The 27,786-nt window shown below is 40.4% G+C and overlaps 1 protein-coding gene across 2 annotated transcripts; it reads right to left on the minus strand.

The window, feature by feature from the left end:
- On the minus strand, window positions 1-27,023 carry Wee2 (WEE2 oocyte meiosis inhibiting kinase). 2 transcript variants are annotated; one of them, XM_028859050.2, is made up of 12 exons: window positions 26,695-27,023; window positions 24,503-24,866; window positions 18,302-18,498; window positions 16,259-16,310; window positions 13,132-13,304; window positions 11,389-11,507; window positions 7,073-7,219; window positions 6,126-6,233; window positions 5,925-6,010; window positions 4,912-5,082; window positions 2,736-2,878; window positions 1-1,018 (listed from the first exon to the last, which is right to left on the minus strand). In XM_028859050.2, exons 2-12 carry the CDS (start codon window positions 24,827-24,829, stop codon window positions 856-858), a joined length of 1,686 nt encoding a protein of 561 aa, XP_028714883.1. In that variant the 5' UTR covers window positions 24,830-24,866; window positions 26,695-27,023; the 3' UTR covers window positions 1-855. The 2 variants fall into 2 exon arrangements, with proteins under 2 accessions (XP_028714883.1, XP_037059520.1); XM_037203625.1 differs by lacking the exon at window positions 26,695-27,023 and having other exon boundaries at window positions 24,503-24,888.
- Between the last annotated feature and the right edge of the window lie 763 nt (window positions 27,024-27,786).

The following is a 27,786-nucleotide window of genomic DNA, read 5'->3' on the forward strand; positions in this document are numbered from 1 at the left end:
ACAAGATAAAAATCTTTATTTACAAATGCTCTGTTTCTCTAAGTGTACAAAGAGGGAAACATTTGGATTAATATATGTTAAAAGCACAGAAAACAAAAACAAATTCTGGTTTAAAAAAAAATCAAGAGAACCTGGTGATGATGTTAAAAAACTCAAAAGCAATAGGAGTCAGCCACAAGAGACTAGGACGTGGAAAACAACCACAAGAGGTCTAGAACACATGGGGAGCAGGTATATCAAACTTCCCCGAGCCCTCTGCCTCTGCTGATTTTGTTTCAGAAGTTAATAAGCAGCTCAGGAATGTCCACATTATCGTCTTACTTCTAATTGTTTCATATAACAATAGCCTTTTATTTACTAATATAAAATCAGATGAGAGATTTCTTCCATCCAGAAAACAAACTCCCTGCTCAAAGGGGCTGGCAGTTGTAGGAGTAGATACAACTTAGGAGGCACTGCTGAAATATAGATAACGTTCTCTTGTAAGCTGGTACTTAAAGCTGTATTTTATTCCTTTCTATGTACAGAGGAAGTTCCCTGGATCCGCAGTGAAGAATAAGTTATGGCAGCTTCCTGGTCCATGGGCCAAAATAGTGTTTCTGTTCCTCTTTCAATGATGAGGCATGTTTTCTCATTATTCACCAGAAATGCTCAGTAAATGGCACTAGAAATATGACAATAGGGAAGATGTGAGAGCATTGCTAAGAAACCCTAGAAGCTTTGTAACCTTGCCTATAGATGCTATACATTGGATGGCTTTTGAAATCATTGTGCATTCAAGCTGGTTCATTCTTGTATCCTGTACATTTTTCTGAAGGCTGTGTGGCAGAAGGCTGGCTGGTGAGAAGGGAGTGTTTATAAGGAGAATTTCCCACAGGTGAATCTTGAGGACGCTGCACTCATTCCTCCTACCATGTCTCTTATGCTTCTTGAGTCTTCATGCTTCCCAGAGGTCCCAGGATTGCCATAGTGGATGTATCTTTGAGGGGTCTGGATTTGCTGAGCTTTTATCAGTTCCCTGCAATCAGAGGGGACAGGCATGGGTAAATTCTTCCCTAGTTAGAGGTAGTATTTATACTCACAGCTAGTCGCTCTTTTTATTTCAGTTTTACAAAATCAAACCCGAGCTATATGCAGAATAGAAGAATCAGTCTTAATGATTCTTACTATCATTAAAAAGTTTGATACTTGCATTGTTCATAAATCACCTTTAACATTAAAATTCTAAGCGAACACCTCTTTAGTCAAAATATAAGAACTGTGAGAGCAACAAACCACAGATCTTATTGAAACACAGTTAATCATTTTTATCAGATATACATACATACTATATATATTATATTATATATAATATATATTCAGTGGTTGTTTTCACTCATCAGTGATAGGTTGAATCATTACAGGAGAAATCATACAAAGCATGAACCATTTAATAGCTAATCCTTTACAAAAAAAGTTTACCACCAATTAGTCTAGACCAGCAGTTCTCAACCATGGGTCATGACCCCCTTTGGGGGCCAAATGACCCTTTCACAGGAGTCACCTAAGAACTTTAGAAAACACGGATATTTTAAAATTCATAACAGTAGTTATGAATTCGTAATTAGTTATGAAGTAGCAATGAAAATAATTCTATGGTTGGGGGTCACCACCACATGAGGATCTGTTTTAAAGGGTCTCAAGCATTAGGAAGGTTGAGAGCCACTGTTCAGACAGTTTCAAGATGCCATCTACCCTGCCTATCTCTATGATCTCTATGATCATTTGCATTCACTATGACAGTCACTTGTACCTCCAGCTTAGGCTCACAGAATATGTATACACACTTTCGCAGAGATTTGCATCTTTTTCAACTTATATGGGTATTTTGTAGTTTACTACCTGACACAATGAAACTCAAAAAGAGCAAAAACTATGAAGTGGTTTATTGGGAATAACTGATTACCTGCCTAAAGGCTGAGAGTCTCTGCAGCTCAGAACCAAAACACGGGTTTAGTGACCATTCAAGCTTTCAAGTGAATCCTTCCAAGATGGACTGCAGCTAAACAAAGTTGGACTGCTAGGCAAATGTCAAGCAAGGATCATATTTCATTTTCTTCTTTTTATTTTCAATAGTGCACATATGACGCAATAATCAACTAAGAATTCCTTCAAAATTCTACTTAAACATCATTGCATGACCTCTTCCAACCACACCAAACTAATTCCTGTTTGTTTGCTGAAGGAATAAATAAATAAATGAATACGAGCTTACATCAACCAGAAATGAGATTGCCTCCTTTGCTCAGAAAAACATAATCCTCTACATATGTTATCAGGATTCGATGTCTGCCTTCTGTCCTTGCAGCTTAGTGCTTTCTAAAGAAGTTCTCTGTTCACCTAAGATCCTAAAACAGACCACTACTTGGCTAAGATTATATTAGGTGACCAGCAAGCAGCTACTTTGATACTTGCTGTCCCTCAGAGTCCAAGGACTCCCTTATCATTGGGGTTTCTTTGTATTCTTTCCTCTTGCTTCCTTTGCATTACCTGGACTTCTCTCAAGCTGCCTAGTCACAGAGCTGCAGAGTCCCACACCATAAAACATAGGCTCTGCCTACAAGAAGCCTGGCAGTGTGCTAAGTCTGATGATGTAGAATGTGCATAGACTTGAATCCATAGACATACATCAGTCCAGTCAGACCACTGTGAGTTGTCCAAACAGACCATTTCTTGACTCCAACAACCAACTGTACCTTTCCAGTGTGGCTATCTTGGACTTCTCCAAGTTCAGTTGCTTCTGGAGTTCCTCTGTTTTCTCCATAAAGGGCCGGAGAATTCGACTTCTGGCCAGAGCTGCTGCTGAAGGTCTCTGCTCTGGATCAGGGTGGATCATGTTCTAAAGATAGATTTAGGGCCATGGAAGAAAACAGAAGTTTTGATAGAGGCAGCATCTCCCCATTTAAGCCAACTTCAGTTCAACATCTGCTGAGTGTTGTAAAACTGCTTTTCCTTGGTGAAAGCTTTGTTCCATCTTGAACAGAAGGATCACCCATGTCTGGTAACATCATTTGTCTGTACTTATGACTTGGATTTAATTGTCGTGTTTGAAAGCTAGCTGGTTTGCTGATTTACTAGTCTAACATTTTAATTATAAAGGGAAAAACTGGAGCTATGTCCAAGTTATAGGAAAGGCCAAGACCAAAACCCAGTTCACTCAACTCAGTTCCAAGTTCACTGAACTCAGTTCAGAGTACTTTCCACTGCATTGTACTCCTTTATCCCTTAATAACTCTGAAATACTTATCTCCAGGCAGAGGAGATCTGTAGCCTAAGATGACTTGCATATTGTGGGTATTAGCCTGTGATTAATATATCAGCATCTCTATGTATGTAATTAATGGTGTCACAGGATGCAAATACAGTGAACTTTCCCTATTTGGGATCCACGTTCAGAGCAAGCACCACCATTTACTCTATAACTATACCACAGTTCATTTTATCTGAAATCCAGGATAATGCTAATCTCTTTCTGGGCATGTTGTGAGGGTGAAGTCAATTAACATAAATTATATAGTATACATAGCACAGGGCTAGCATTTAAGCACCTAGTAAATATGAACTAAATCTAAGATTCATTTACACATGAGATATATGTGTATATATACATATATGAGTGAATGAATGATTAGGCTATCAGCAAAGGAACAAAGGAAAGGTTTTCCTCTTTCCAGGACAGAAAAATGGAAGTAGAAGGAAGAATCAGTAACTACATTTGAAACTTGTAGGTCAAAAACAGAACTCTAATGTTCAATGAAGTAGGTATTTCTAAAGCAATGTTAGGGACCCTAACCAACCTTGTTTTCTAACCCATGAATTTGTTGAGGAGGGAGGCCAACTCTAAACTTCTTGGTAGGATAAGGTTGTTGAAGTCTGTTTTGGGTGCTGTTTGTTGTGTTTTGTTTTTGAAGCTCTCTGTGTTTCAATCTAATACTCCCCTTTGTTATCCTTATGCATACTTATCTATAAAAACAAATATCACAAATTTTTCAATTGACATTGTACCTTTTCCCCAATACCTCAAATAGGTGGTATTGCCAACTACCAAAAGTTGCTTATACTTTTAAAGATATTCGTAAAGTGATTCTTTTAGAAAAATTTGTTATCATTGGCCATTGACAACAGTGCATACCCTGATGGTGGAGGGGAAAGACGAGGCTGGAATTTAAAATTACCAAATATTAACTGAATACAAGAGCCCCTCTGAGTTTGAGTTTCCTCTGCTGCAGAAAGATGTGCCACCTGCCATTTTGAGGAGGTTGCTAGGAACAAATAAAAAGTGTCCACATGAGGGTATTGTAGAAGTTAGGTTTCCATGCTGGGCGGTGGTGGCGCACGCCTTTAATCCCAGCACTCGGGAGGCAGAGCCAGGTGGATCTCTGTGAGTTCGAGGCCAGCCTGGTCTACAGAGTGAGTTCCAGGACAGGCGCAAAGCCACACAGAGAAACCCTGTCTCGAAAAACCAAAAAAAAAAAAAAAAAGAAGTTAGGTTTCCATAAGAAGTTTCAATCTGGGGCTGGAGAGATGGCCCAGTGGTTAAGAGCACTGGCTGCTCTTCCAGAGGACCTGAATTCAACTCCCAGAAACCTCATGGTTGCTCACAACCATCTATAATGAGATCTGGTGCCCTCTTCTGTCCTGCAAGCAGACATGCAGACAGAACACTGTGTACATAATAAATAAATAAATCTTTAAAAACAGTTTCAATGTGCCCGGTCTTATCTGAACTTCCTCCTTCCTTCCTCCTTCATGTTCACACACGACCCTAGCCAAATTCATATTTACCTACCCCCCGCTCCACAACCACCACACTTGCCATCACACTTAAAATACAGATGTTTCATCTTCATTTCATCTCATAAGAGGTGTCACCTTGAGTAGACCATAAAAGTCGTCTGAGAGCTCCTGGACAACATCTGGAAAGTTCCCCTTGCGGATATGATGCCACATGTCACCATTAATGGGTAATGACTCTGCTCCTGCAGCCATTGCAATCGTTAACCCCAAGGCGAATATGTCTGCTTTGGGAAGGTATTGATAATTCTACAAAACAGAAGACAGGAAGACCAGTTAGTCTGCCAAGCAGAGTGAGTCTAAGATGTGATGGGCAGAGGTCTGATTACACAGAAGCTCTCAATGCCATGGCATAGTTATATTTACTGTAGTTGATGGTTTATACCTAAGAAGCTAAAGGGGACATAAACAAATCTTAGTAATATTGCTGAGCCCTGAAAGCCTAGGGTAGAATCTCAGCATCATTTTGTTCTGTCAGATTCACTGAGGCTTAATTAGCTGATCATAAGAAAAGACTTTTTCCCCTGAAGGAAGTTATAGTCTTGCTAGATCAGACTCAACAGGAATCCTAGAAGATGGGCAACCACTAACGGTCATTTTAGTGATCAGAGCTGGTGGGTCATCAAGAAGATAACATGATAAAGACAACATGACCATGAAGAGAGGGTTTCCTTTCTCTTATGCAACCCACTAGGCTAAGAATTCTAAGAAATACTAGAAAAAGTGAGAGATCTTTAGAAGGAACCATGTAAATATTGATTCATTGTTGATGGTGATAAACATTCCTATGCTTTGGGGAAATTTCTTTACTGTATTTGATCTCTATTCTGAATGGAAAAAGAGACTTTATTAGTTTGAATTACAGATATATACTCTTCATTTGGGGCACCATGAGCCTTCATCTGAGAGTCAAACAGTTGAATGAATTATAAAATTCATTGCACATTTGTAGTCTCAGCTTCTTGGGAAACTAAGGACAGAAGGCCACAAGTTTGCAGCAGCCATATTGGACAACATAGCAAGATTCTGTGTCAAAAAAAATTTTAAATGACAAAAAAAATGATTTTCCCTCCCATTTCCTTAACTTATACCTCTTGCAAGATCTCCTTAGCCAGGAAGCGAATATCTCCTTCTTCCACTTTGGGTTTCCTGATGGATGTCACATGGCCCAGGTCACCTTTTAAAAAGGAAAGAGAGGCTGTTTTAAAGAAATGGCTTTCTTGAAGATGGAGTAAATGTAGTCATCAGCTTAATTACAGAGTGATATGCAGATGGGGTAGAAACAGACTCACCAATTTTATATATCACGTTGGCAGAGAGAAACCAATCAGCCTCACTCTCAGCCTCTTCTGGGCCTACAGGAGAGTCACTCTGCATCTTACGACAAATGAAGATGTTACCTGAAAAAAAAAATAGAGTAGACATAAGTAACGATTTCTGAACTCCCACTGCACAAAGAGCCTTTCATGGCCATGACCTTGCAGCTTTTCTCCTTTGGTATGGTTGTGGAATGACTACTAATCTTTGAATTTTATTTTTTTCTATATAATCTTTCTCTGTGTGTATGTGTGTGTCACGCTCAGATTCCCTATCTCTGTCTTACTGTGTAGCTCTGGCTAGCCTACAACTCATTATGTAGGTCAGGCTGGTCTTGGACACACAGAGATCAGCCTACATCTGCCTCCTGGGTGCACATATGTGGCTCTATGTAATTAATCTCTTAGATCAGATCAGAACAGCCAGTGATGGGTGGATAACACTTGTCTAAGTTGAACTGACCTCATATAGTCCCCATCCTCTGAAGAGCATGGTTACATGCTATCTCAAAATAAATAAAACCCATAAAATAATAACTTCTCCTTAGGTTTCACACTGGAAAGTGATAAACACATTCATTCTGTTCACTCTGATCAGGGCTGACTTAGAGAAAATACAGTACTAGTTACAAACACAATCAGAATGTAGTTGACACACTGTCAGTTTTCTATATGGTGAATTAAACATCTAGTTTTATATTTTTGCTCTATAGGAGAAAGTGTCTTTTCCCCTTGTGTCCCCTAACTCGAGGAAGAAATGGTTAAAGATATTTGAGTTTGCTAGGGGAAATGAATGGAAGAAAGTAATTCTTCCAGACAATACTATCTTTGAGAGTGAAGGTACGTACACAGGTGCACATTTTCACGATGGTGGATAAAATAGACAAACTACAGAAGGAATATAGACAGAAAAAAATACTAACTGGGTTTGATGTCCAGGTGTACCATGCCAAAGTTGTGGATGTACTTAAGTCCCAAGGAGACCTGGAGGAGGATGTCTTTGAGTTTGGGCTCCTGGAAGTGATTGCCAGATGCAGCATTTTCAGATATTGCGGCCTGCAAGCTCCCACCTGGGCAGGAATTGTAGAGAACAAGCCGACAGAGAAGAAACAGATGTGAGGCTCACAGGCAGAGAAGGCATAGGAGATGATCATGAGAGACTTGAACAAATCTCAGTTCCATGTCAGCACAAAGCACACAGTATCAGTCCCAGGACGGTGCCATAGATGTTAGGATTTCAGGACTTGGAAAGAAGAAATTAAGATTCTAGGTTCTTAACATATGGCCAGAGATATAATATGTAACTCCCTACCTCAGGTATGTGACAACTAACGTTTTAAGAGTTCTACCTAATTATTAGCCATAAGACAATCAAGCCAACTTGGGTAGTTATTGGTGTTTAAATCGATCCCATGTCAAAGTCAGACTAGTATTTAAAGAACATTAGTAATTTCACTGTGACTCTTATTCCATTAATGATAGATCATAGTTAGAAGCTTAATGGTTGTAACTCAAAGAAAATTTAAAAGCTCTTTATTTGCCTGAATCCTGTTTCAACCCCAGTATTTGTACATTGGGTGTAGACTATCTTGATTTATCTTTGTCATCAACAAAATGTAAGTCCTGAGTCCATATGCCACACCTGGACTTGGACACTCACCCTAAGGTGTTAGATAGTTTCTGAAAACTTTGTTTAATGAATTAGAATCCTGGCTCCCATTAGCAGGTCCAAAACTACAATCCAGTTTGCAACAGAAGGGTCTAAAATAATAGAGTGTTAAGAACATCTGTACTTAAATGTATCCCATGTAAACATTAAAGGCCACTTTGTCATGCTAAAATAAATACATTTAGTAAGAAAAACCCACCCGTTTTCAACACACACACACAGAGAGATAGCAAAAGGTTATTTCTCTAGGAATCTTAGAAGAAGAATTTGTGTATGGAAAGCAAATACTTTCAATTTTGTTTAAAATGAAGTTACTGTGAAACTGAATTTGTAGGTGAGGTTATTACATGTCAACAAGGAGGAGGGGCCTGCATCCAGGAGAACTCTACTGACTGCAGCCAGCCTGGGCATTTCTACATGGGAATCTAATTTTCTGAATTAGATGTTTACCCTGGCGACAGAGAAAGCAAGTAAGTCAAGGACCTCTGTCAGAACATGGTTCAAGAATGGAGTCATGTGAGAACTCTGAGTAATTGTGAGAAAACTCCAAGAAAACACGAGTCTTGTGACCTCAGTTTCTTCAAAACACAGACTTGTTCTTGGAGTGTGTTTTCAAGCTCCTTTCAGGTGTAGCAGACAGGAGTGAGTTTACTTCAGCTGCTGTTATTCATGTGCCTCTATGGAAAACATGTTTTGCCATGTGCAGCTTGTCCTTGTGATTATAAATCAAAAGCACTTTACCCCTTGGCAAAAAGAACACCTTTAAAAGGTACTTGTTTTCCTCTCTGCCAACAGGGTCTAAAAATATCAAAACAAAATAAAGAGCAAATAACTTCTAACAATAAGATGTAAAAAGCAGGTTAAAAATTCAATGGAATATTTTATTCAGACTTGCATATCCTCACAATACCATTTTATAGTGCTGTCGGTAATACTGGTAATTTTCTACTGACAGAGTTATTCCTTGTTTAGTGAAAAAATACAACCATGTATGGCATTCCACAGTGCATGCTGACCCTGACCCTGATGTGTCATAGTATTCTAACAAGTAGGATCAGGAGTTGGCTTTATGGAATTTCAATGACAGAAGATGTCAGATGCACAAATATTGTCATTACAGAGATAAATAATCAAACTCCAAATCAGTTGAAATCCTGGGGGCTGTTGAATCTGTTGGAGACATTTTAGCTGGCTAGGCTCATCCAGAGGTGACTTTCAAGGCATCTTGACAAGGATCAAGGAGAAGGAGAGGACATCTGATTGGCTCAGGTTTAAGATGGACAACAGGGAAAATTCTATGACAGTGGGTCTCTACTAATAGTCATCTAATATATATGTGTAAGACTCCAAATCACATATGGTGTCACCTAAATTAAAATCACAACTGTCCATGCCCCAGTCTGACTGCTTTGACAGGTTAGGAGATGAGCAATAGGAGGCCTGGGATGAAAAGAATGAAATGAGAGGGAAGGAAAAGTAGGGGGTGGAGCCAAGGAAGGAGGAGGAAGGAGGTCTTGGAAAGGCTCCACCTGTAAGAATTGCAAATTGCGAAATCAGTTACATCACTGAATGAGCACTCTGTGAAGGCAATGGGTCAGTATGATGAAACAATTCCCTATAACCTGTAACCTACCTACTTCTAACCTGAAGGTCACTGCCTGGTTTTTAAAGTCCTATATAGTATCCCTATCTTTTATCTTGCTGATATTATTTCTTACCACAAGGATCACCCATGTTGGGTCTCCTACTGTCTGTTAGGTTAGACCCACTCTCAGTTCTTTGCCTTTAGCCTGCCTGATGCTCCAACAACCGGATGCCTTCCCTCTGATTTCCTAAACTCTAGTAATTCTTCTGCAAGCTCTAATTCAAGTCCTGCCTCCTTTATGAAATCTGGAGCTGATCTAATTTTAATTATGCATCAGGTATTGAGTCTCTGCTAATACTTCGCATGTGCTGTTGTCAATTCTCAAATTACTTCTGTAATAACTATTACCATCCATTTATGCATTAATTTTGAGTGACATTCCAGTAATTAATTATACAAGCAGTAAGCATCAGAGTTGGGCTGTAAACCCAAGTCTTCTCAACTTGAATACCGAGGCCCCTTCCAGTACCCTGTCCTATTTCCCTCTCTGCTTCTTTACCCATGTCTGTACCAGACAGCTTTGCACCAGATTGTCAGTTATGCAGTTCTTCTGACAGAATGAGTAGAGCAAAGCATCTTGAAGGACTTTTCTATCCATCTCGGTCTCAGGTATTACTCTACCTAGAGTTTAGCAGAGTGTCAGCCTTAAAGAATGTGTGCAAATGCTGGAATGAAGTAAAAGGTGATTGTGATTGAAGCAACCTCCCCATCTTGCCAGTTTTGAGGTTTGGGGAACTTTTTCACTGACTCTGCATCATATTAACATTTTACTGCATTAGTTAATTTTTGTTATTTAATATCTGTGCTAACAGCAAAAAAATCATGGAAATCAAACCAATTTTCCTTCTAGAAAGGGGGGAGGAGAAAAAAGTAGGGAGCTTCAGGTTTTAATACGAGGGAGTTGGGAAGAAAAGGTGATTAAGAAAAGCCTTAACCATAAACATAGAGAAAGGCTGCACCTCCCCAAAGACTAAGAACAAAAGGGGGTGATAATGAGCTTAGAAGAGGAAAAAAAAAGACAAGGCCTGCAAAGACCATAGGTTAAGGCTAAAAAAAAATTTCTATAAGGAAACAATAAGAGAAATGCCAAGTTGTTGTTTTGCAAGATGTGTGTGTGTGTGTGTGTCATTCCCTGGCCTTTCACAACATTATTTACTCACTTATTTGCCTCCTAGGGAAGTTTTGTTACCAATCACTATACTCCAAGGCCAGGCCGGACAACTATACCTGGGGCCTTCAAGTGTGCACTAAAAGTACCTGAAGGCAGACAGAGACACTCAACCTGGCTGGGGCAAGGAGGATTTTCAAACGGTCTATGGTCAGAGTATGTCTTGCTGGCCCTAAAATTAGGGTAGATTTTACTCAATTTGTGAAAAATACATCTGAAAGCACCAAGTTTGGTCACAGCACTTCTCTCATTGCCTGTACTGTGGTGAGAACAATTAAGATCAAAGGTTTGAAGCATCAAAAGATACGAAAGACCTGTAAACTCAGAGATCCATGGAAAAATAGGTGAAATAGTTAAAGCCTTTACTAAACCGACTATAACTAGGAACCTTTATTCCAACATTCCCCCAAATGATATATAGTTTATATCTTTCCAGGTACCTGGCAGATGGTAACAGAATTATTTAAACTAGTATGGTAACTTTTTTCTTTTAATATAAAATAAAACTGTGAAAAGATTAATAGCATTTTTATATGAGCTATACTAGCTTTGTGTGAAACACACACACACACACACACACACACACACACACTCCACTTCAACACTATTCTTATCTCTGCTTCCAAGCACAAGCATCTTCAGTGTGACTCCAGTGTGTAAAGGCTTAAACTGGGAGGAGGTAGATTTATTTACAAAGATTTAAAAAGTTAAAGTTAAAAAGTTCATGCCCCTTCTCTGTGTTAATCTACATACTTACCATTACAGTATTCATTCTGAATGACCACGTGATCGTCCTCTGCCCATGAAGAATAGTAGCGTACCACATGGGGGTGATGGCCAAGCACTGCATGAGCATAAACTTCATGCAAATCCAAACTCCCAAGGGACAAAAAAGCATTTAGAAAAATTAATTGAGATAATATAGATTAAAAGATTTTTTAAGGGAATCATGGGAGGCATTAAAAATAACAGAATATTTTTCTAGGGCCTGCTGTATGCTTAGTATTTTATCTATTCAGTCTTTTTAGATTCTTGGTAAGATACATTGGAAAACATGATGAGAGTGAGTGACTGGTCCAAGGTGAAACTGGCAGACCTAAGAGCAGAACTTTGGTCAACCTGGTACCAAAGTTCATGCTTTATTCATTGAACATGGCATATAGAGAGGTACCTCGTGTGCTTACTCTCTTAAGAGCAGATATGCTTTGGGTCTTAATTTCATTGCATCACAGTACACATTGCATCGTGTTATGCCTATTATAATAAGAAGGCCATCACACACTTGATTGTAGACACTCTGATGGAACTATCTCCTCCATGAAGATAGTCATTAGTGCCATTATCAAACTCAGCCAATCTGATGGATTATAGGGGAAAGCCTTGGGAGACATATGCATAGTGCAAAAGAAAAGCTTCTTCTGTCCTTGACTGACATCAATATAAAAACAAAAGCCTGTAATATGTGGCTCAGCATGGTCAGTGTGGATGAAAGGAGCTCACAAAAGCATTACTCAATCTGAAAATATGTTTTTCCTTATATCATAGGAAAGGATGAACAGTTAGTTCTTGGAGTTAAATATCAACATTCCTAATAGTTTTTCTTTGAAAAAAAAGTATCAAACTTCACTACCAAATTAAGTATTAGTACATGCACTGGGTAATTTTACTGTCAACTTGATATAAGTTGGAGCCACCTAGGAAGAGGGAATGTATAAATCAGATAGGCCTATAGCCATGTCTGTGAGAGATTGTTTTGCTTGATATTTGGTGTGAGGGCCCAACCCACTGTGGGAGGTACCAACTTTAGACAAGTAGAAGAAAGCAGGCTGAGAGCAAGCCAGTAAGCAGTGTGCCTTCATAGTTCCTGTCTCTGCCCTCACTTCTTTCCATGATGGATTGTGACCCAGAAGCATAAAATGAAGTAAACCTTTTCCTCCTCCACAAATTGTTTTTCATCTTGGTGTTTATTATAGCTGCAAAAGGTAAAGTAGAAGAGTTCAAAGTAGAGATAAACTACTGATAGCATTTCCTGTCTGACAGTATTTCAGATGAACATAAATAGGTACCAGGAGACCATTCCAAAATCCAATTCATTAGAATGGCAGTAAGACCAGTAGACAGAAAACCTAAGAAATTAAAATAACAATGGTATGCATGCTTTTAATCCCAGTGGAGGCAGGCAGATCTCTGAGTTCAAGGCCAGCCTGGTCTACCTAGTAGGTTCTAGGCTAGCCAAAGTTAAATGGTGAAATCCTATAACTACAAACAACAACATGATCTGAAGTTATCATGCTCTATTTCAGGAAATGCCACTGGTGTTCTGGACAATTCAGTAAAGCTATGAATGTAAAATGACACCCATCCAATGGTGGAGATAAATTTAAAACCAAGCAAATGGGGTGTTTTCATTAATATCAGTGGTGCTTTTTAAAACTATTTTGAGAATCAATACAGTATCAAATCCAAGTTTGTTCGTCCAGTGCTTTTCTTAGGTACTCACTCATTTGATACTCCTGAGAATGGTTTTGTAGAGCGCTTTATTGCATAAACACATCCATCCAGCCTCTTAATGCACTTGTAGACTGTACCAAATTCCCCAACCCCAATTTTTTCTACCTCCAAGAATTCTTTTTCATAGCGGGAAGCCATGTTAGTTTCTCGTAGAACACTTCTCTAAAATATTTAAAAAAGAGAGAGGGAATAAGTTTCCCTATATATCATGAGCAATAAAACAGAGCTATATTACATTTCCTAAATTGCTTTTTAAAATGTGAGGCAAATGCAATGAGTTCTCTTTATGTTGGTAATCGTGGTAGCAAAGAGTTTTGCCAATGGCTGGCCATGCCCGTGTCCTTTGTAACCTTGCATACAAGTCAGTACTGACCCTGGTCACATTGTTTTAAGTGTTCTTTCCTCCGTCTGGTCAGACTGTTCTGATGGGAGACCCACAGCTTCTGAAGCACAGAACTACTGTCCTCAGCTAAAGGATGTAAAGCATGTTCAGAGCAAGCACAAACAATACCAACACCTCCTTTTGACTCTCTACCTTTATCAAGGCTTGGGTGCTGAATTTCCACCTCAAGTTGAATAAATTTTCTTGTTTCAATTTGTTTTCATAGAAGTCTTAGTCTGGGAAACAAAATTGTCGAATGGATTAATCCATCACATGTGCTCAGCATTACCTCCCCTTAGTGGCCAGCTGTTAATATCACTCATTATCCAACTTGTAAATCAACCCAGGGAAATCACTGAACTCCTCAGTTTTCTGTCTCCAAGATGAAGATCATAACAATGATTCCTCAGGGTACATTAATATTATGTGATAATATATATACAATGTTTTGTTACATGTGTCATTGCACATATGTATATGTATATATATATATATTGTATATAATGTGTTGATACAATATATATCAACATATCACAGTTATCTTGGTATAATGTAAACACGTGGAAATTTTACAGTATAGTATCATGATCAAAATCTCTACTACACATGAATCTAAATTTAAGATGATTTCTCTCCCCATCATCTTTTTAATGCCCCAATTAGCAAGAATGTTTCTCATCTAACTTTAGCAAATTAAAAAAAAAAACTTGACTATGACTTGATCATTTTTGCATCTAATTCCAATCAGTCTTTATCAGCAAGACCTGTAATTTCCTTTGCCCTTAGGTAATCCTAAGCTTTGATTCCTCCATATCTGGATTTGCCTCCATCATCAGCTCTCTTCCCAACTCCTCTAGTAAGAACAATTTTGCAAAATGGTCCTGCAGAATTAAAAGCCTAGTTGTTTCCCAAGAGAAAGTTAAATTCTGACAACAGACCCAAAGCCCTCCTATCAACTGACACTGAGTACTTTGTTCACCCTATAGCTACCAAACAGGCCAGCTTGATGTCCACACCATTGCCAGCCACTCAACTGCCCAACCCACGCTCTTACACAGGACCCATTCCCCTGCTTTCAGAAAATTATAAATTACTTCTTTTCTTTGCCTAGAATTATCTTTATACATATTTGTTCTATCATTTTGTTTTCAACAAGGATTATTTTTACTACCCTTGCAGACCTTAAATATTACATACATTTACACATCACACATAAGTTCACGTATAGGTTCATACAGATATGGGTATCTTTTTGCTTTATTTTTTTGTGTGCATCCTTTTGATACTTCAAACATGTTAGTTTCTCCTGGCCAGGGACTTATGTATAGATCTATTTTCCCCATTTAATGAATATATTTGGCATTCAATCAGAAGCCAGTTAGTGACTTATAAAACAAATGAGGAATAAAATTCAAAGGAAAAAGCAGTGAGGGCACAGTGGGAATGTTCACATGTGAAAATTCAAAACCCATACCCACAGCCTTCTCTGTGGCAGTTACAATAGCCAAGTGCTGCCATTTAAAAATGCCACCTCCATTGGAGTGTGATATCCAAACCTGCAATCCTAGCACTCAGGAGGCAGAGACAGGAGGATCATAAAATCCCAGGCTAGCCTGAGCTATGAGGAACCCCATGTCAAGGAAGAGAGGGAGACAGGGAAAGAGAGAAAGGAAAATAATGGGGAAACTATTAACTTATAAGAATAAGATTTGCTCAAGAAAAGTTTGGTAATTAGAAATGAGAACAACCGTGTGGTTTCTGCCATTCAAAGGCATTGAAATAACAGCTGTCGCTGCAACATCCGACTCTGTGATTAGTGAGTGGTGTGTGTAACCATTGTATACATTTTCGAGTTTTGCACACTGAATACATGATAAGAGGTATGTTGCCACATTTTGCAAACACCGTAAGAGCAATTTAATATCCTACTGACTTTATATTTAACCTAGCCATTCCTCTATTATTGGGCATTCAGTGCCTTCTGCAGCTTTCAGCAACTGCAATCCAGATGTGAGAAACATTTCAGAGGCAATGTTTATAATATTAATTTGATAGGTTATATTACCATGTGGGGAATATCACAAAAATGAACAAATAAGGATACATTTAACAGCTAAATTTTTATATAAAAATTTCTGTACCAATATTACTTTTTCCATTTCCATTTTTGATTTGGGGAATAAAAGTAGCTTAATTTTCTCATTCCGTCTCTACTCCAGTATAGAAGGTTTCCCCAAATTAAAAGCAGAAATAGAAACTTTTAAGAATTATCTAATAACTTGGCAATGTACGTATCAGCTACTGCTTGCTAATATAACTGATAATCTAGTGTAAATTATGCTGCAACACAAACTGCTAAAGCCATAAAGTGTGTGTGTGTGTGTGAGAGAGAGAGAGAGAGAGAGAGACAGAGACAGAGACAGAGACAGAGACAGAGAGAGGAAGGGAAAGGGAATGAAAGAAAGAATAGGAGAAAGGGAGAGGAAGAAGGAGGAAGGAGAGAAAGGATGGGGTAGAGAAGAATGGGGTGGAAGGGATTAAGGGGTGGAGGAAAGAGTGAGGGGTTAGGAAAAGCAGCATGAGGGGGAAGTGAGAGGGAGTAGGGGGAAGAATGAGGGGCAAAAGGGGAGGGAGGAAGAAAAAGAGAAAACAAGAAGGGTAGGAAGCAGACAGAGAAGCAGAAACAGACGATGAATAGGATGTTGTGATCGCTGGACCAAAAGACCACACTCACCTTAGCAGGCAGCCACTGTTCCGGTTTGCTTCCCCCTTCTCCAGTTTCCTCACTAAAAGGAAAAGGTTAGAGCAAGAATGATTACAAATTATGTCTCACTGACGCACTCACTGAGAGCAGTGGTTCTCAACCTTCCTAATGCTGGGACCCTTTAATACAGCTCCTCATGCTATGTTGACCACCAACCAGAAAATAATTTTCATTGCTACTTCATAACTGTAATTTGCTATTGTTGTGAATCATAATGTCTGATATGCAGGATATCCAATATGCGACCCCTGTGAAAGGGTCATTCAACCCAAAGGGTTGCGGCCCACCAGTTGAGAATCCCTGTGCTAAGACCCAGAAGCAAGGAAGAGCACTGAACTAAATGTAGGTTCTGTTTTCCCCAAAGGAGCCAACCAAACCTGAGACATTAAACCACTCTGTGTTCCACAGTTAGCAAGTGGAAGAACTTGGATTTTACTGAGACATTAAACCACTCTGTGTTTGACAGTTAGAAGTGGAAGAACTTGGATTTTACTGAGACATTAAACCACTCTGTGTTCGACAATTAGCAAGTGGAAGAACTTGGATTTTAAACCAAGTCTAACCTCAAGGCATTTTTCCTTCACAACCACACTATGCTCTCTTTCCAACACTGCCCCTGTCAGAGCCCAGCTTTCAATGCAGTACACAGACATTGAGTAGAACAGAAATATAATGTTGTCTAAGAGGTCTTCAATTTTCGATAAGAAGTCATTTGCAAACATCCTTCTTTGCATAAGCCATTTTCTGGGTCTATAGGCAAGATTTCAATGGACACACCAGACAGTTTCTTTTAGAGAAATACAGGAGAGAAATTGCAAGCAAATGACACTATGTTCATGAAATCAACTGATGAACATGTGTGACTTAAACTTAATACTACACCCTGATACTTAAAGTGACAACACAGTAGATACCAGAGAAGGCTGTCCTCTCATGAGCATTGAGAGATGTCACCACGGTATCACCACTTTCATCTAAATTATCTCTTTTCCTGCTGCCTTCACTGAGTGGGGAAGAGAGCACTGGGTGTTCTCCACAGCTCCGACAGTTAGCTGCTTGCTTGTGGTGCCAGTGTGCATGGACACAAATGCTTCCCCATTTTAGAACGGTTTCCGTTATATAAAACAAAGTATCAAGGGAAACTGGTAAAGCAATATCCCCAAGTTAACAAACCGGGAAGGGCAGTGAGATGGCTCAGCAGGGTAAGGCCCTTGCCAGCAAGCTTGGAGACCTGAGTTCAAGCCCCAGGATCCACATGGTAGAAGGATAGGATTGATTCCCCAAGCTGTCCACTGACTTCCAGTCATGTGCTGGGACATGTATGTTTCCTCCAAGAACACACATACATGCATGCACACAGGAACACAGTGAAAAGGGAGGGAGGGAGGGGGGGAGAGAGAGAGAGAGAGAGAGAGAGAGAGAGAGAGAGAGAGAGAGAGAGAGAGAGAGATAACAAAAATAACTAATGCCCCCAAGAAACATGCATAGTCCTTATTTAGGTGACTTTTCCATTCTGTGGCATTTGAGGGAATAAGGCACTTTGACTTTTCATTTATTAACACCTTTGGAAGCAGCACTATCTTTTAACCCTCTTTGGTTTTCCATCACCTACAGTGAAGTTAAAACAATTGCCCTGTAACTCTCATCTCTAGTATCACCAGGTAACACAGGCCAAATCAAAGCAGCAATATACAGTTTGAAATATAAATGTCTCCCCATCCGCTAGCCTCATATTACCCAAAGCAAGTCCATCGAATTCAGTCCCTAGCACATTCAGCTCTCTACTGGAAGTCAGATCTATTGCTTGCTCTGCCAGACTCTTTTATCAAAAAGCTCCCTGAAGTACACATCAGAATGGAAAGACGCCCAGGTTTCTGTGACCAGCACTGACATGTAAGGATGAGGGACACATGCACACTACTTCACTTTCATTCAAGTAGAGTTCTTATTCCTAATCTTATTCTAGCACCAGCCCAATGGAATTCTCAGAAATGAAGAGAACTGGACACTTACAGATCGCCTCTGGTTTTCCTCTTGCCCTCTGACTGAAGGAATAGTTTTCTATAGGACTCTGGAGTGAATGGGTTGATATTAACCAGAGACAAAGAGGTCTTCTCATCCATGAAGGGAGCAGGTGTGTGTCTCAGATGTTTAGTGCTTCGAGCAGAGAGCTTCCCTATTGAAGACATCTCTGGCTGAGGCAGTGAATTCTATGTGAGGATGATAAAAGGCAAATCAGAATAGGGCTTTGAAAAGTAAAAGAAAGTTTCTTGTCAGCTAGCTAGTTAGTATTTGAACCAAAGAATGTTATTGCTGGAGGATGGTGTGGTTCAGTGAGAACTAGTTGTATTGCACCTCGTGCTCTTATTTTAAGCATGTGAAATTCTGGTCTCATCTCCTGAATCAACACAGAAATAAGTGTTATATTTAAACTTCATTCCTTCCTCTAGGCAGGTCTCCTAATTGTGAAAACATTTCTAAGTCCCACCTTCATCTTTCACAGATGAGGATATTGCGTTTAGGTGGACAAAAACGATTCTATAGATGCCCCCATCCTTGTGCTCTCATACATTCTCTCTCTCTCTCTCTCTCTCATATTCATCCAGTATTTGTTTGGTACCTACTTAGTGGCAGATGCTGGATTAGATACTGATGGGTACAGAGATAAATTATAGCGCTTAATGAACACATGATTTGTTAATCAATTCAGTGTCTTTGAATTAACAACTTTGTAAGAGACATATCTCATAGACTTTCTAAGTGAAAATGGAGTTCTTAAATTAACTTAAAACACCACAGAAAATGGTTAGAACTCCATGAAATGAAGTAAAGAGATTAAAAATAATAGTCTACATATTTCTAAATATATAAACACAACCTGCTCAGTCCTATAATGTTACTAGTATGTATATGATTTCAGGGTTGCCCACCTGGTATTCCCTGGGGAACACCACTTCTTCTACCCAGCATCTTTTAGTTGCCTTTGTCTAGGGTAAGGAAAAAGGAACCAGAAGCCATGAATTTGAAGAGAGAAAGCAAGGGGACAGGGGAGAGTGGTATGGGGGGTGTGGGGAGGAAAGGGAAAGGGGAAATAATGTAACTATGTTAAAATTTTAAATTAAGGAAAAATGATTATAAAAATGAATAAACAAAGGAATAGGTCTTTATCTATTACAAGAATGGCATCAGGAAGAATGGCAGCATTAACACTGCACATTGCCAAAGCTTATAAGGAGACATGAAAGAACAGAAGAGTTATAAAGGTTTTTAACTAGATGCATCCTAACCACCAGCGTTTTACAGACATCTAACTTAATATAAATGACCATGTATGTGTGTGCACTCATGAGTGGCAGACACTGTTGTAGATGTTTAAAAACAGGGTCTCTCTTGCCTTAGAGTGTGTATTCTAGAGAAGTTTAGTGGTAATAGTTTAAGTGTATTAGTTCTAAGTATTAGTAAATTTACCAGGAAATAGAAGATAACCATTCCAAATATCAAGCAGATGATAAAAATACCGACAGTATTTTATACTCATGCTGAGTGGATTGTAATTAAACAATAGCAACTCTAAATATATGAATACATACATATAGTATACATATACTATATAATTTCTTAAGATTTTAGGGCTTTCATCCCTGACACTGTCTGGTGCACCAAGACCCAGAAGCTGGACATCCCAGAGACCTAGAATAGAACAAGACATGACTAGAAAAAAAAAAAGAAAAAGGAAAAAAAAAGTCAATGTAATGATGCCTAATGTTATTCTGCTATGCTCATAGATTGGTGCCTAGCCCAGTTGTCACCAGAGAGGTTTCATCCAGCAACTTATGGAAACAGCTGCAGAGACCCATAACCTAACATTAGGCAGAGTTCTGGGAATCCTACAGAAGAGGGAAGGAAGGACTGTAGGAGCCAGAGGGGTAAACCCCACAGAATCAACTAACCCAGGCTCATAGTGGCTCACAGAGACTGAACCGACAACCAGGGAGCCTACATGGGACTGACCTAGGAACTCTGCATATATGTGACAGTTGTGTAGCTTGGTCTTCTTGTGGGACTCCTAACAGTGGGAGCAGGGGCTGTCTCTGACTCCTTTGCTGGCTTTTGGGACCCTACTCATCATACTGGGTTGCCTTGCCCAGCCTTAATATGAGGGGAGGTGCCTAGTCTTATTGCTACTTGATATGCCATGTTTTATTGATATCCATGGGAGGCCTGCCCTTTTCTGAATAGAAACAGAGGAGGCGTGGAGTGGAGTGAAGGGGCAGAGTTGGGAAAGGAACTGGGAGGAGAGGAGGGAGGGGAAACTAGTCAGGATGTAAAAATAATAACAATAAAAACCACTAAAAAGATTTCAGGGCTTTGATGTGGCTATAACCAGTTACCAATAAATGGAAGAAGGAAGACTTGCCAATCCAACTGCACCTAGACCTAACCAGAATTTAACCAATTTGCCAAGTTCAAAGACAAAGGATACTGAAAGAACAGATGTCATTAGAACTATTTGTAGGGATCTAGAGAACTATCCATGCTGTATTTCTGCAAGCATACAATAGTATACATATGGTCAAGACGGAACTCTACAGTATGCTTGTTGCACTTGGGGACTGCTAACAAAGAATTCTGTCACTTTGATTCTGTGACTTTTCAGTGTAAAGTCAGAAGCCAAGCTATCATCTGATTTGTTAGCTATGTGAGCTTTCAAAGACTGTTAGACTTAATAAATATTCAATAAATGATTGGCTGGGCGGTGGTGGCGCATGACTTTAACCCCAGCACTCAGGAGGCAGAGCCAGGTGGATCTCTGAGTTTGAGGCCATCCTGGTCTACAGAGCAAGATCCAGGACAGGCACCAAAACTATACAGAGAAACCCTGTCTTGAAAAAACCTAAATAAATAAATAAATAAATGATTGACATAAGCAGAAATGAAAGATGTTATGGAACATACATATTAGCATAATTTTTGTAGGTGAAGAAAATAGGCCATTGGCATGGTCAAGGATTTTTTATAAGGGTCTTGCATGTATCTTAGAGTTCACAGAGTGAATAATCCTACGACTGTATTCAAAACCCACACTGAAAAATGTCATTGTTTTCTGGTGAGTTTATCATTAAAAGGGACTATAGTTTCAAAATAAAGAATACTATAGTACATAATGCTATGTCTCCATTACCAGTGTGATATTGGAAATAACTCAGAATTATACTGGACCATTTTCCTGAGGAATGTTTGTTTTATAATGCCAAGTAAAATGCATCTTTCACATATGAAATAGAGAGTGTCCAAATCTGCAAAGCTGCACATAATTCTTTTGCCATATTTTAAGGAAAATAAAAAGAGCCTATGAAATTTTCAGATTAAAAATATGGAAAAATTCATACCATGGCAGATGACACTAGAATTTCTAGTCTGGAAATATGAAGGCCAATAGGATTTGTGATCTCTTGTGATATAGGGAAAGATATTAATATCCATTATGAAAGAAAGCTTTGCCTGGAAGTAGAGCAGATAGAAAAGCAGATAGAAAGGGTGTGTGTATTCCGGAGTATAGATGAATGTCTAGGGACAACTTTGTATGGTTGATTAAGGGAGATGTGTAGGATAGCTACTTGACTTCTGAAGAAGGGGAGAAGGCAACCTCCTGTATTTGGAAGTTGCTAATTCAGAGGCAAGCTAAGCCTGAGTCTTGAATCTACGATGTTGCAGTGGAATCACCATCAGCTAGTGTTTAATGTAATTAGCTGTAGCAATCTTGCTACTGTCTAAAGATGCTTTCCTATTCTCCAGTGGTTCTGCTAAAAATCCCTCATGGAGAAGGAAGCTAGTATCCCATGATTTCTGCTTGCACCTCGTAGGAAAAGCAGAACATGCCTACCCTGCTTTCCTGTGCTTCAGCAGAAGTGTCTTCAGCAAAACATCACTAGTTGGTACCCTGATCTGTTCTCATCCTGATTCAAATGTCTTGTAGTGGAAGTAGTTATTTTCCCTGTTGTATTTCCACCTACCTTTTCATGCTCTGTTCTATACCTGTTCTTCATCTTGGCATGATCCAAGATCGGTAATACTTCTCTTCTTATAGCAGCACTCAAACCATGTGACCTGATCCCCACTCACGGCTTCACTGGTTTCCTAAATGCCATATATAGCCAAACAGGGGTCTCTGGCTTCACTTGTTTTCCCATGCCCCACTTAGGCAATTATGCATTCCACATATCTGTTTTATTCCCCTAAACTCATATATTCTCAGTGTCTCCCATCTTGATTCCAGGCTCTACCTATTCAGTCAAGCAAGAAGCCTCGCCATCATCTTAGATCTCTCTTTTCCATGCAACACCCCCATCAATTTATTGCTAGTTCCTGAACATCTCTCAGCTTAAGTCCTGTTCACCCCTGTCATAATTCTGGCCTTTTTCTGCTCTCAGCAGAATCCTTGTGAATAATCCCCTATGTCAAGACTTTTCTCTGGTCTAGTCCACTTTGTACATGTAGCATGACTTTTAAAAAATACCCCTACTCGAAGATAATTATTCAACACTTTTAGGACAGAATGTTCATCTCTCTTCCACCTACCCATCTCTCCTCATTCTCTGGGTCTCTCTTACACAGAGACTCCTGTCCCACCTAATAACAAATAGTTTTCCTTCCCCCTCTGTTACTCAGTGGATGTCTTGTCCTTTGCTTGGGGGTCTCTTTGCCCCTCTTTATTTGGCTAACTCCAGTTCATTATCTAAGTCTTTCTCAGACAGTACTTCCTTTAGAAAACTGCCCCCACTGTTTTGAACTTAAATCCCCAATTTCTGCTCCTCATACTCTGCCATTCTTCACATTATCTGAACATTTATTACTGCTTCAGTTGATTGTTAATTGGGGGGCACTTGTTACAGAAAGTAAATGGTATCTTCTGGCAGAGGGTCTGCTAACACAGAGCAGCACATTGTGGATAATGTAATGAATGAAAGACATATGTATGCTCATCACACTGTCTTGTCTGCATATTCCTACACAAAGCCCACCCTCCATCATCTGTTGAGACAACATCAACTAGCATTGCTGCTCACTCGCTTCCTTCACCTTTCCTTCTCTCCTAATCTACCCACTGAGAGTGATTCTTCACAGAGAACTCTCAAAATACCACTCGTTCCCACATCCTGGTGAATTGTTTGAAAACAGAGATTGTGGGTCCTCAAGAAGAAGAAAACAGATAATCAGTTTGTCATTACTGGAACACCGAACCATCTTGTGATGGACACCAGAACCTATTTGATTGTCTGTAGTTCAACAGGGAGCCTAGTGTTTCCTGTTAGACACACTCTGGCCCTCAGCAGGCACCACAGAGACCCGCCGACAGTGACTGTGCTGCAAGCTGGATCACACATGTTATAATGATCTTAAGTACCTCAAGCTGAGCTGCCAGGGAGCCGAGCTAATATTCAGCCTAGGGAATCACATACCATGTCATCAGAATCTACTAGATGTAACCATCTCCAAGCCCCGGCTTTAATAAACGAGCAGTGTGACAGAGTGTAAATAAAAGAATATGTGAACTCGAAGCAACCATTGCTTAATTGCTGCCACTTTCAATTCTTAAACATGTTCTGCTATTCCCAAGTATAACAGAGGTTCCAATCCTGCTCTAAGCCCAAAGCAGAGGGGACTCTGTGCTGGAAAGGGCAACAGCAGCAGATATGAGTCTGTGCCAATGGTGAACATGAACATTCCTGTATTCGAAAATATTGATAAACAATTACCCAGAAATACAGTCAACTGGCATAATGGGAAGGAAAATAGACTAAATAAAAAATGAAGTATCCAGTCTTGTCTCTGACAGAGGTTGAGGTAAGACAGTTCATCTCTTAGAAACTGATTTTCTTATGTGCAAAGTACACAGGACGGCTGTGGACCTCTACATCTCTTCCAGTTCCAATATTCCTTAACTAAGATCTTTTCAACTAAGATGTTTGTGTAGCCAATACCAAATAGTTACTGGTTGAGAGAAACAAAGAAGGTAGACATTTCATTCTGTTTCCTGGTAACTTTACACTCACCTCCATTTCCACTAAGAAACAGGTAACTGAAGATGTATCTGGTCTGCGAGGCAAGCTCATTGCATGGATGTAAATGACCAAACCCTCCTCTCTGATCAGTAGCCCCACAGGCGAACAGATCTCAGAGACCTGGTCCCTCCTCTCTCCATGGTTTACTCACTTTGGGAGTGGAGGGGTTGTCGGCCACTGGCCCCCTGCTCCTGCTGTATGGTACTGGCGGCGTCTCTGGACATCTAGAGAGGAATGAAGCTGGACTCCAAAGAATAGGACCTGGGCTTTCCATGTTTCTGTTCTGAGGATAAAGTTCATCCCTGGGAGGAGACTTGGGATCCTCCAAGTCCTCATCCTCATGGGTCTTAGGCTTCTGGCTCTGGGCCTCGCCGGTGCCGAGTGCTGTCATTTGCCCTCCATTCTCAGTATCTTCTTCACCAAAGGAGAAGTTTAATTTCTTATTCAGCCTTTCTTCGTCAACCCTTCTGTCAGCCATCTCAGGGAAGTACCTTACAGTGCAGGCAAGGAGGTCTCTGAGAAGGGAACACTGTGAGTCTACAGATAGGAAGGAGGAAAAACACCAAGAATCCACAACCTTAGCCTGCCCTTCCCTCTACCCGCCAACAGCTGAGAGACACACTGCGTAGGTTCTCCCTTAAGTACCACACTTCTGAGGCCTCACTCAGCATATCCTCATTTCCATTCTGATTAAAGAGATCTCCAGCAACTCTCCAAGCAATTACATCTAATCCCTGTAAGAACTCTCCTGATATCCCACAGAGTCTCCCAGTGGGCAGTTGCTGTGAAATACTAGTAAGATGGTTGGCTTCCTTCAATTTACGGAATGATGTCCATTAGCCAATTGGGGAGCAAGTTCATTATCAGAAGGGAATTATTTCCTACTCTTTCACATCCACCATCTTAAGGACCAGTCTCTACTGCCTTCCTGCCACACCCATCTCACGACTAACAGCAGCAGGCCATTAAGATTAGGCATCGCTTACACATCCTGATGATCCTTGCACAAGCTTTAGCATGTCTTGCCTGATGTTCATATCCTCAGTGGGGTCACCCCTTGTACCTTTGCCAGACACACCTTTCTTAATTCAAATATCATCCCTCCCCACCAACTGGGAACAATTAAAGCTATCAGGAGAGTGAGCAGATTTTTGAGCTGACAAGGTTTAGAAAGAACAGCAATGCCTGGAAGGGGATTGTAATAATTTTTAAAATACAATTATTTGAGCTGAAATTTGCCATATTTCATAGAATGCCTTTTTTAGATATTTTCAATTATTTAATTTCCTTCTCAGAAGCCTCTTCTTTGGGAGAAAAATAATCAAATGATCCCACAATCTTTTTCAGTGCAATTACCCCCAAAGGAAATGAAACCAGCATCTCAAAGAGGTTTCCACATCCCCATGTTCACTACAACAGCTAGGGTGTGGAAACGGCACATGCCATCAGCGGATGGATGGAGTTTCTGAACTGGCACCCAGATCGACAGGAATGCCGTTTGGCTACAAACAAAAGCAATCCTGCCGTTCTGACAGCATGGGTGAGCCTGGAAGACAACATCGTGCTATTGAATTAGTACAAAACAAATGCTGTGTGATCTCACTGATACGCCGAGGCTGGAAAAAGTGAACTCTTGGAAGCAGAGAGTAGAGCAATGGTCTCCAGGGATCAGGGACAAGTTGGTCAAAGGAGGCCAGCATTTAGTTATAAGGTAAACAAGTTCTGGGAATCTAATTCCAGTTAGAGTGGTGAGACACACGTTAATTTGATTATTATAATCACTACACTAGGTGTACACATATATTATGAAATGAAAGAGATAGAGAAAAAGGGAAGCCTCCCTGATACTATAGAGGCCATCTGTGTGAAAGGCAGTCAGGTAAAAAGGAAAATGATGCCCAGGAGCCCCTTGGTACCTTTAAAGTGGCTCTGGAGGGGCCTGACATAAAGAGAGCAAGAGCGGACAAAGAGACTGAGGACCAAGGCAGCTTAAAGAGTTTGAAGCAAATTTTACTTCCCCGGGGCTGGAGGCTTGGTTTTACAACTGCTTCCCATTCCTCTTCCACTGTCTCTCTCACTGGCCCCTTCCCAGCCTGCTCCTCTCCCACTCACTCCTTCCCCATCTCCAACAAGAACTCACCGAGAGGGCAACCTAACTGAAAGCCGGGCAATGCGAAAGCAAGTCCTCAGCTGAAGGCTTCCCCACGAGCCCGTGATTTGGCAGGTGGCCCACTAATGATGTTTCTTTGGTCTTCCCCACCCCCTCCCACCCACCCACACTATTCCAGGTACTTGAACAGGCAGCGAAATAGTCCTCTCAGCACGTGGAAACTCAGTGCCCACCTTTGTCAGAGGCTCAGCATTCCGTAAGTGGCAATAAAAAGCCATCCAAGGGAAAGGAAGGCACAGGTTACCAGGAAAGAATTTACCATCAACAGAAATTCTGAGCCCGGGAGTAAGGCTCTTGGTTACAAGCCAGTGAGTCAGGTGATACAGTTCTTCTCCCACAGTCTCCGCGTATCTTCACATCACATCACTTGCCACTTCTTCTCCAGGGCAGCTAGTTGTTGGCTTTGCTCCCAAAAGAACGGAGCCTGACATAAACCGCCAAGGGTATCTTGGACCTGGAGGCGGGGCATAGCAGCTGGTTGGGTGGGAGTTTCCCAGGTAGATCAGATGATCATTGGTGACCACTGTGCCCTGCCTTCCCTCTCCCCCCCCCCCCCCGTTAGACTTCTCAACTACAAATATAACAAACCATTTATAACTATATTGTTTGCCCGGGGTGGAACTGTGTTTAGATATTGGGTTGCCAATGGCGATTCTATCAGAATCTAGCGCCACACTCTTTCCCACCAATTGTCCATTGGATGATATTCTGGGGTGGAAAAGCCAATGAGAACCGAGCAGCTGCAGATTCTGATGACCCAGTCTTGCCTCTGGCCTGGAGCCTCACCGCTTCCATTGTCATGTTATACTCTGTTCTCCATTCTTAGTCTCTACACTATGGAAAATTCCAGCTCTGCTTCAGTGCATCCATCCCAGACATCCCATAATAACCAGGATGATTTGTTAACAGGGGCCCCACATTATCTGTGTCAGTAGGAGCAAAAGGAAGTCTTTCCCTTAATGCCTGACTCACAATAGATGTTCAATCAATTGTTTTTGGATGGATTTGGGGAAATAATATATCTTAGTTTTGTTTAAAATAGTCACCTTTTTAAAAAACTGTAATAGAAATTGCTGCCCAGAGAAAAACAAAGATCACAAAGTGGGATGTGTAGGAACGAATCTAACCTTGTATGTCTCGTTGCATTCAAATCCCCAAGCCTCTTGCCTGGGGGGAGTTTGTCTCTTGTAAACACACTACCAAGTGATAAGGAGGATCCAGTCTGGTTCCAGGGCCTTAGGGAAAGCAGAAGCTGGAAGATCAGC

The sequence above is a fragment of the Peromyscus leucopus genome, chromosome 3, assembly GCF_004664715.2.
Source record: "Peromyscus leucopus breed LL Stock chromosome 3, UCI_PerLeu_2.1, whole genome shotgun sequence".
In the NCBI taxonomy this organism is placed as follows: Eukaryota; Metazoa; Chordata; class Mammalia; order Rodentia; family Cricetidae; genus Peromyscus; species Peromyscus leucopus.

What these genes read in the sequence shown, in the direction of transcription:
- Wee2 (XM_028859050.2), bottom strand. Translation starts at nt 24,829, where the DNA reads ATGGCTGACAGAAGGGTTGACGAAGAAAGGCTGAATAAGAAATTAAAC. An exon ending in ACAACCCCTCCACTCCCAAA is followed by an intron (nt 18,499 to 24,502) that starts GTGAGTAAACCA and finishes ATCCTCACATAG; the next exon opens with AATTCACTGCCTCAGCCAGA. An exon ending in AAGATAGCCACACTGGAAAG is followed by an intron (nt 1,019 to 2,735) that starts GTACAGTTGGTT and finishes CTCTGATTGCAG; the next exon opens with GGAACTGATAAAAGCTCAGC.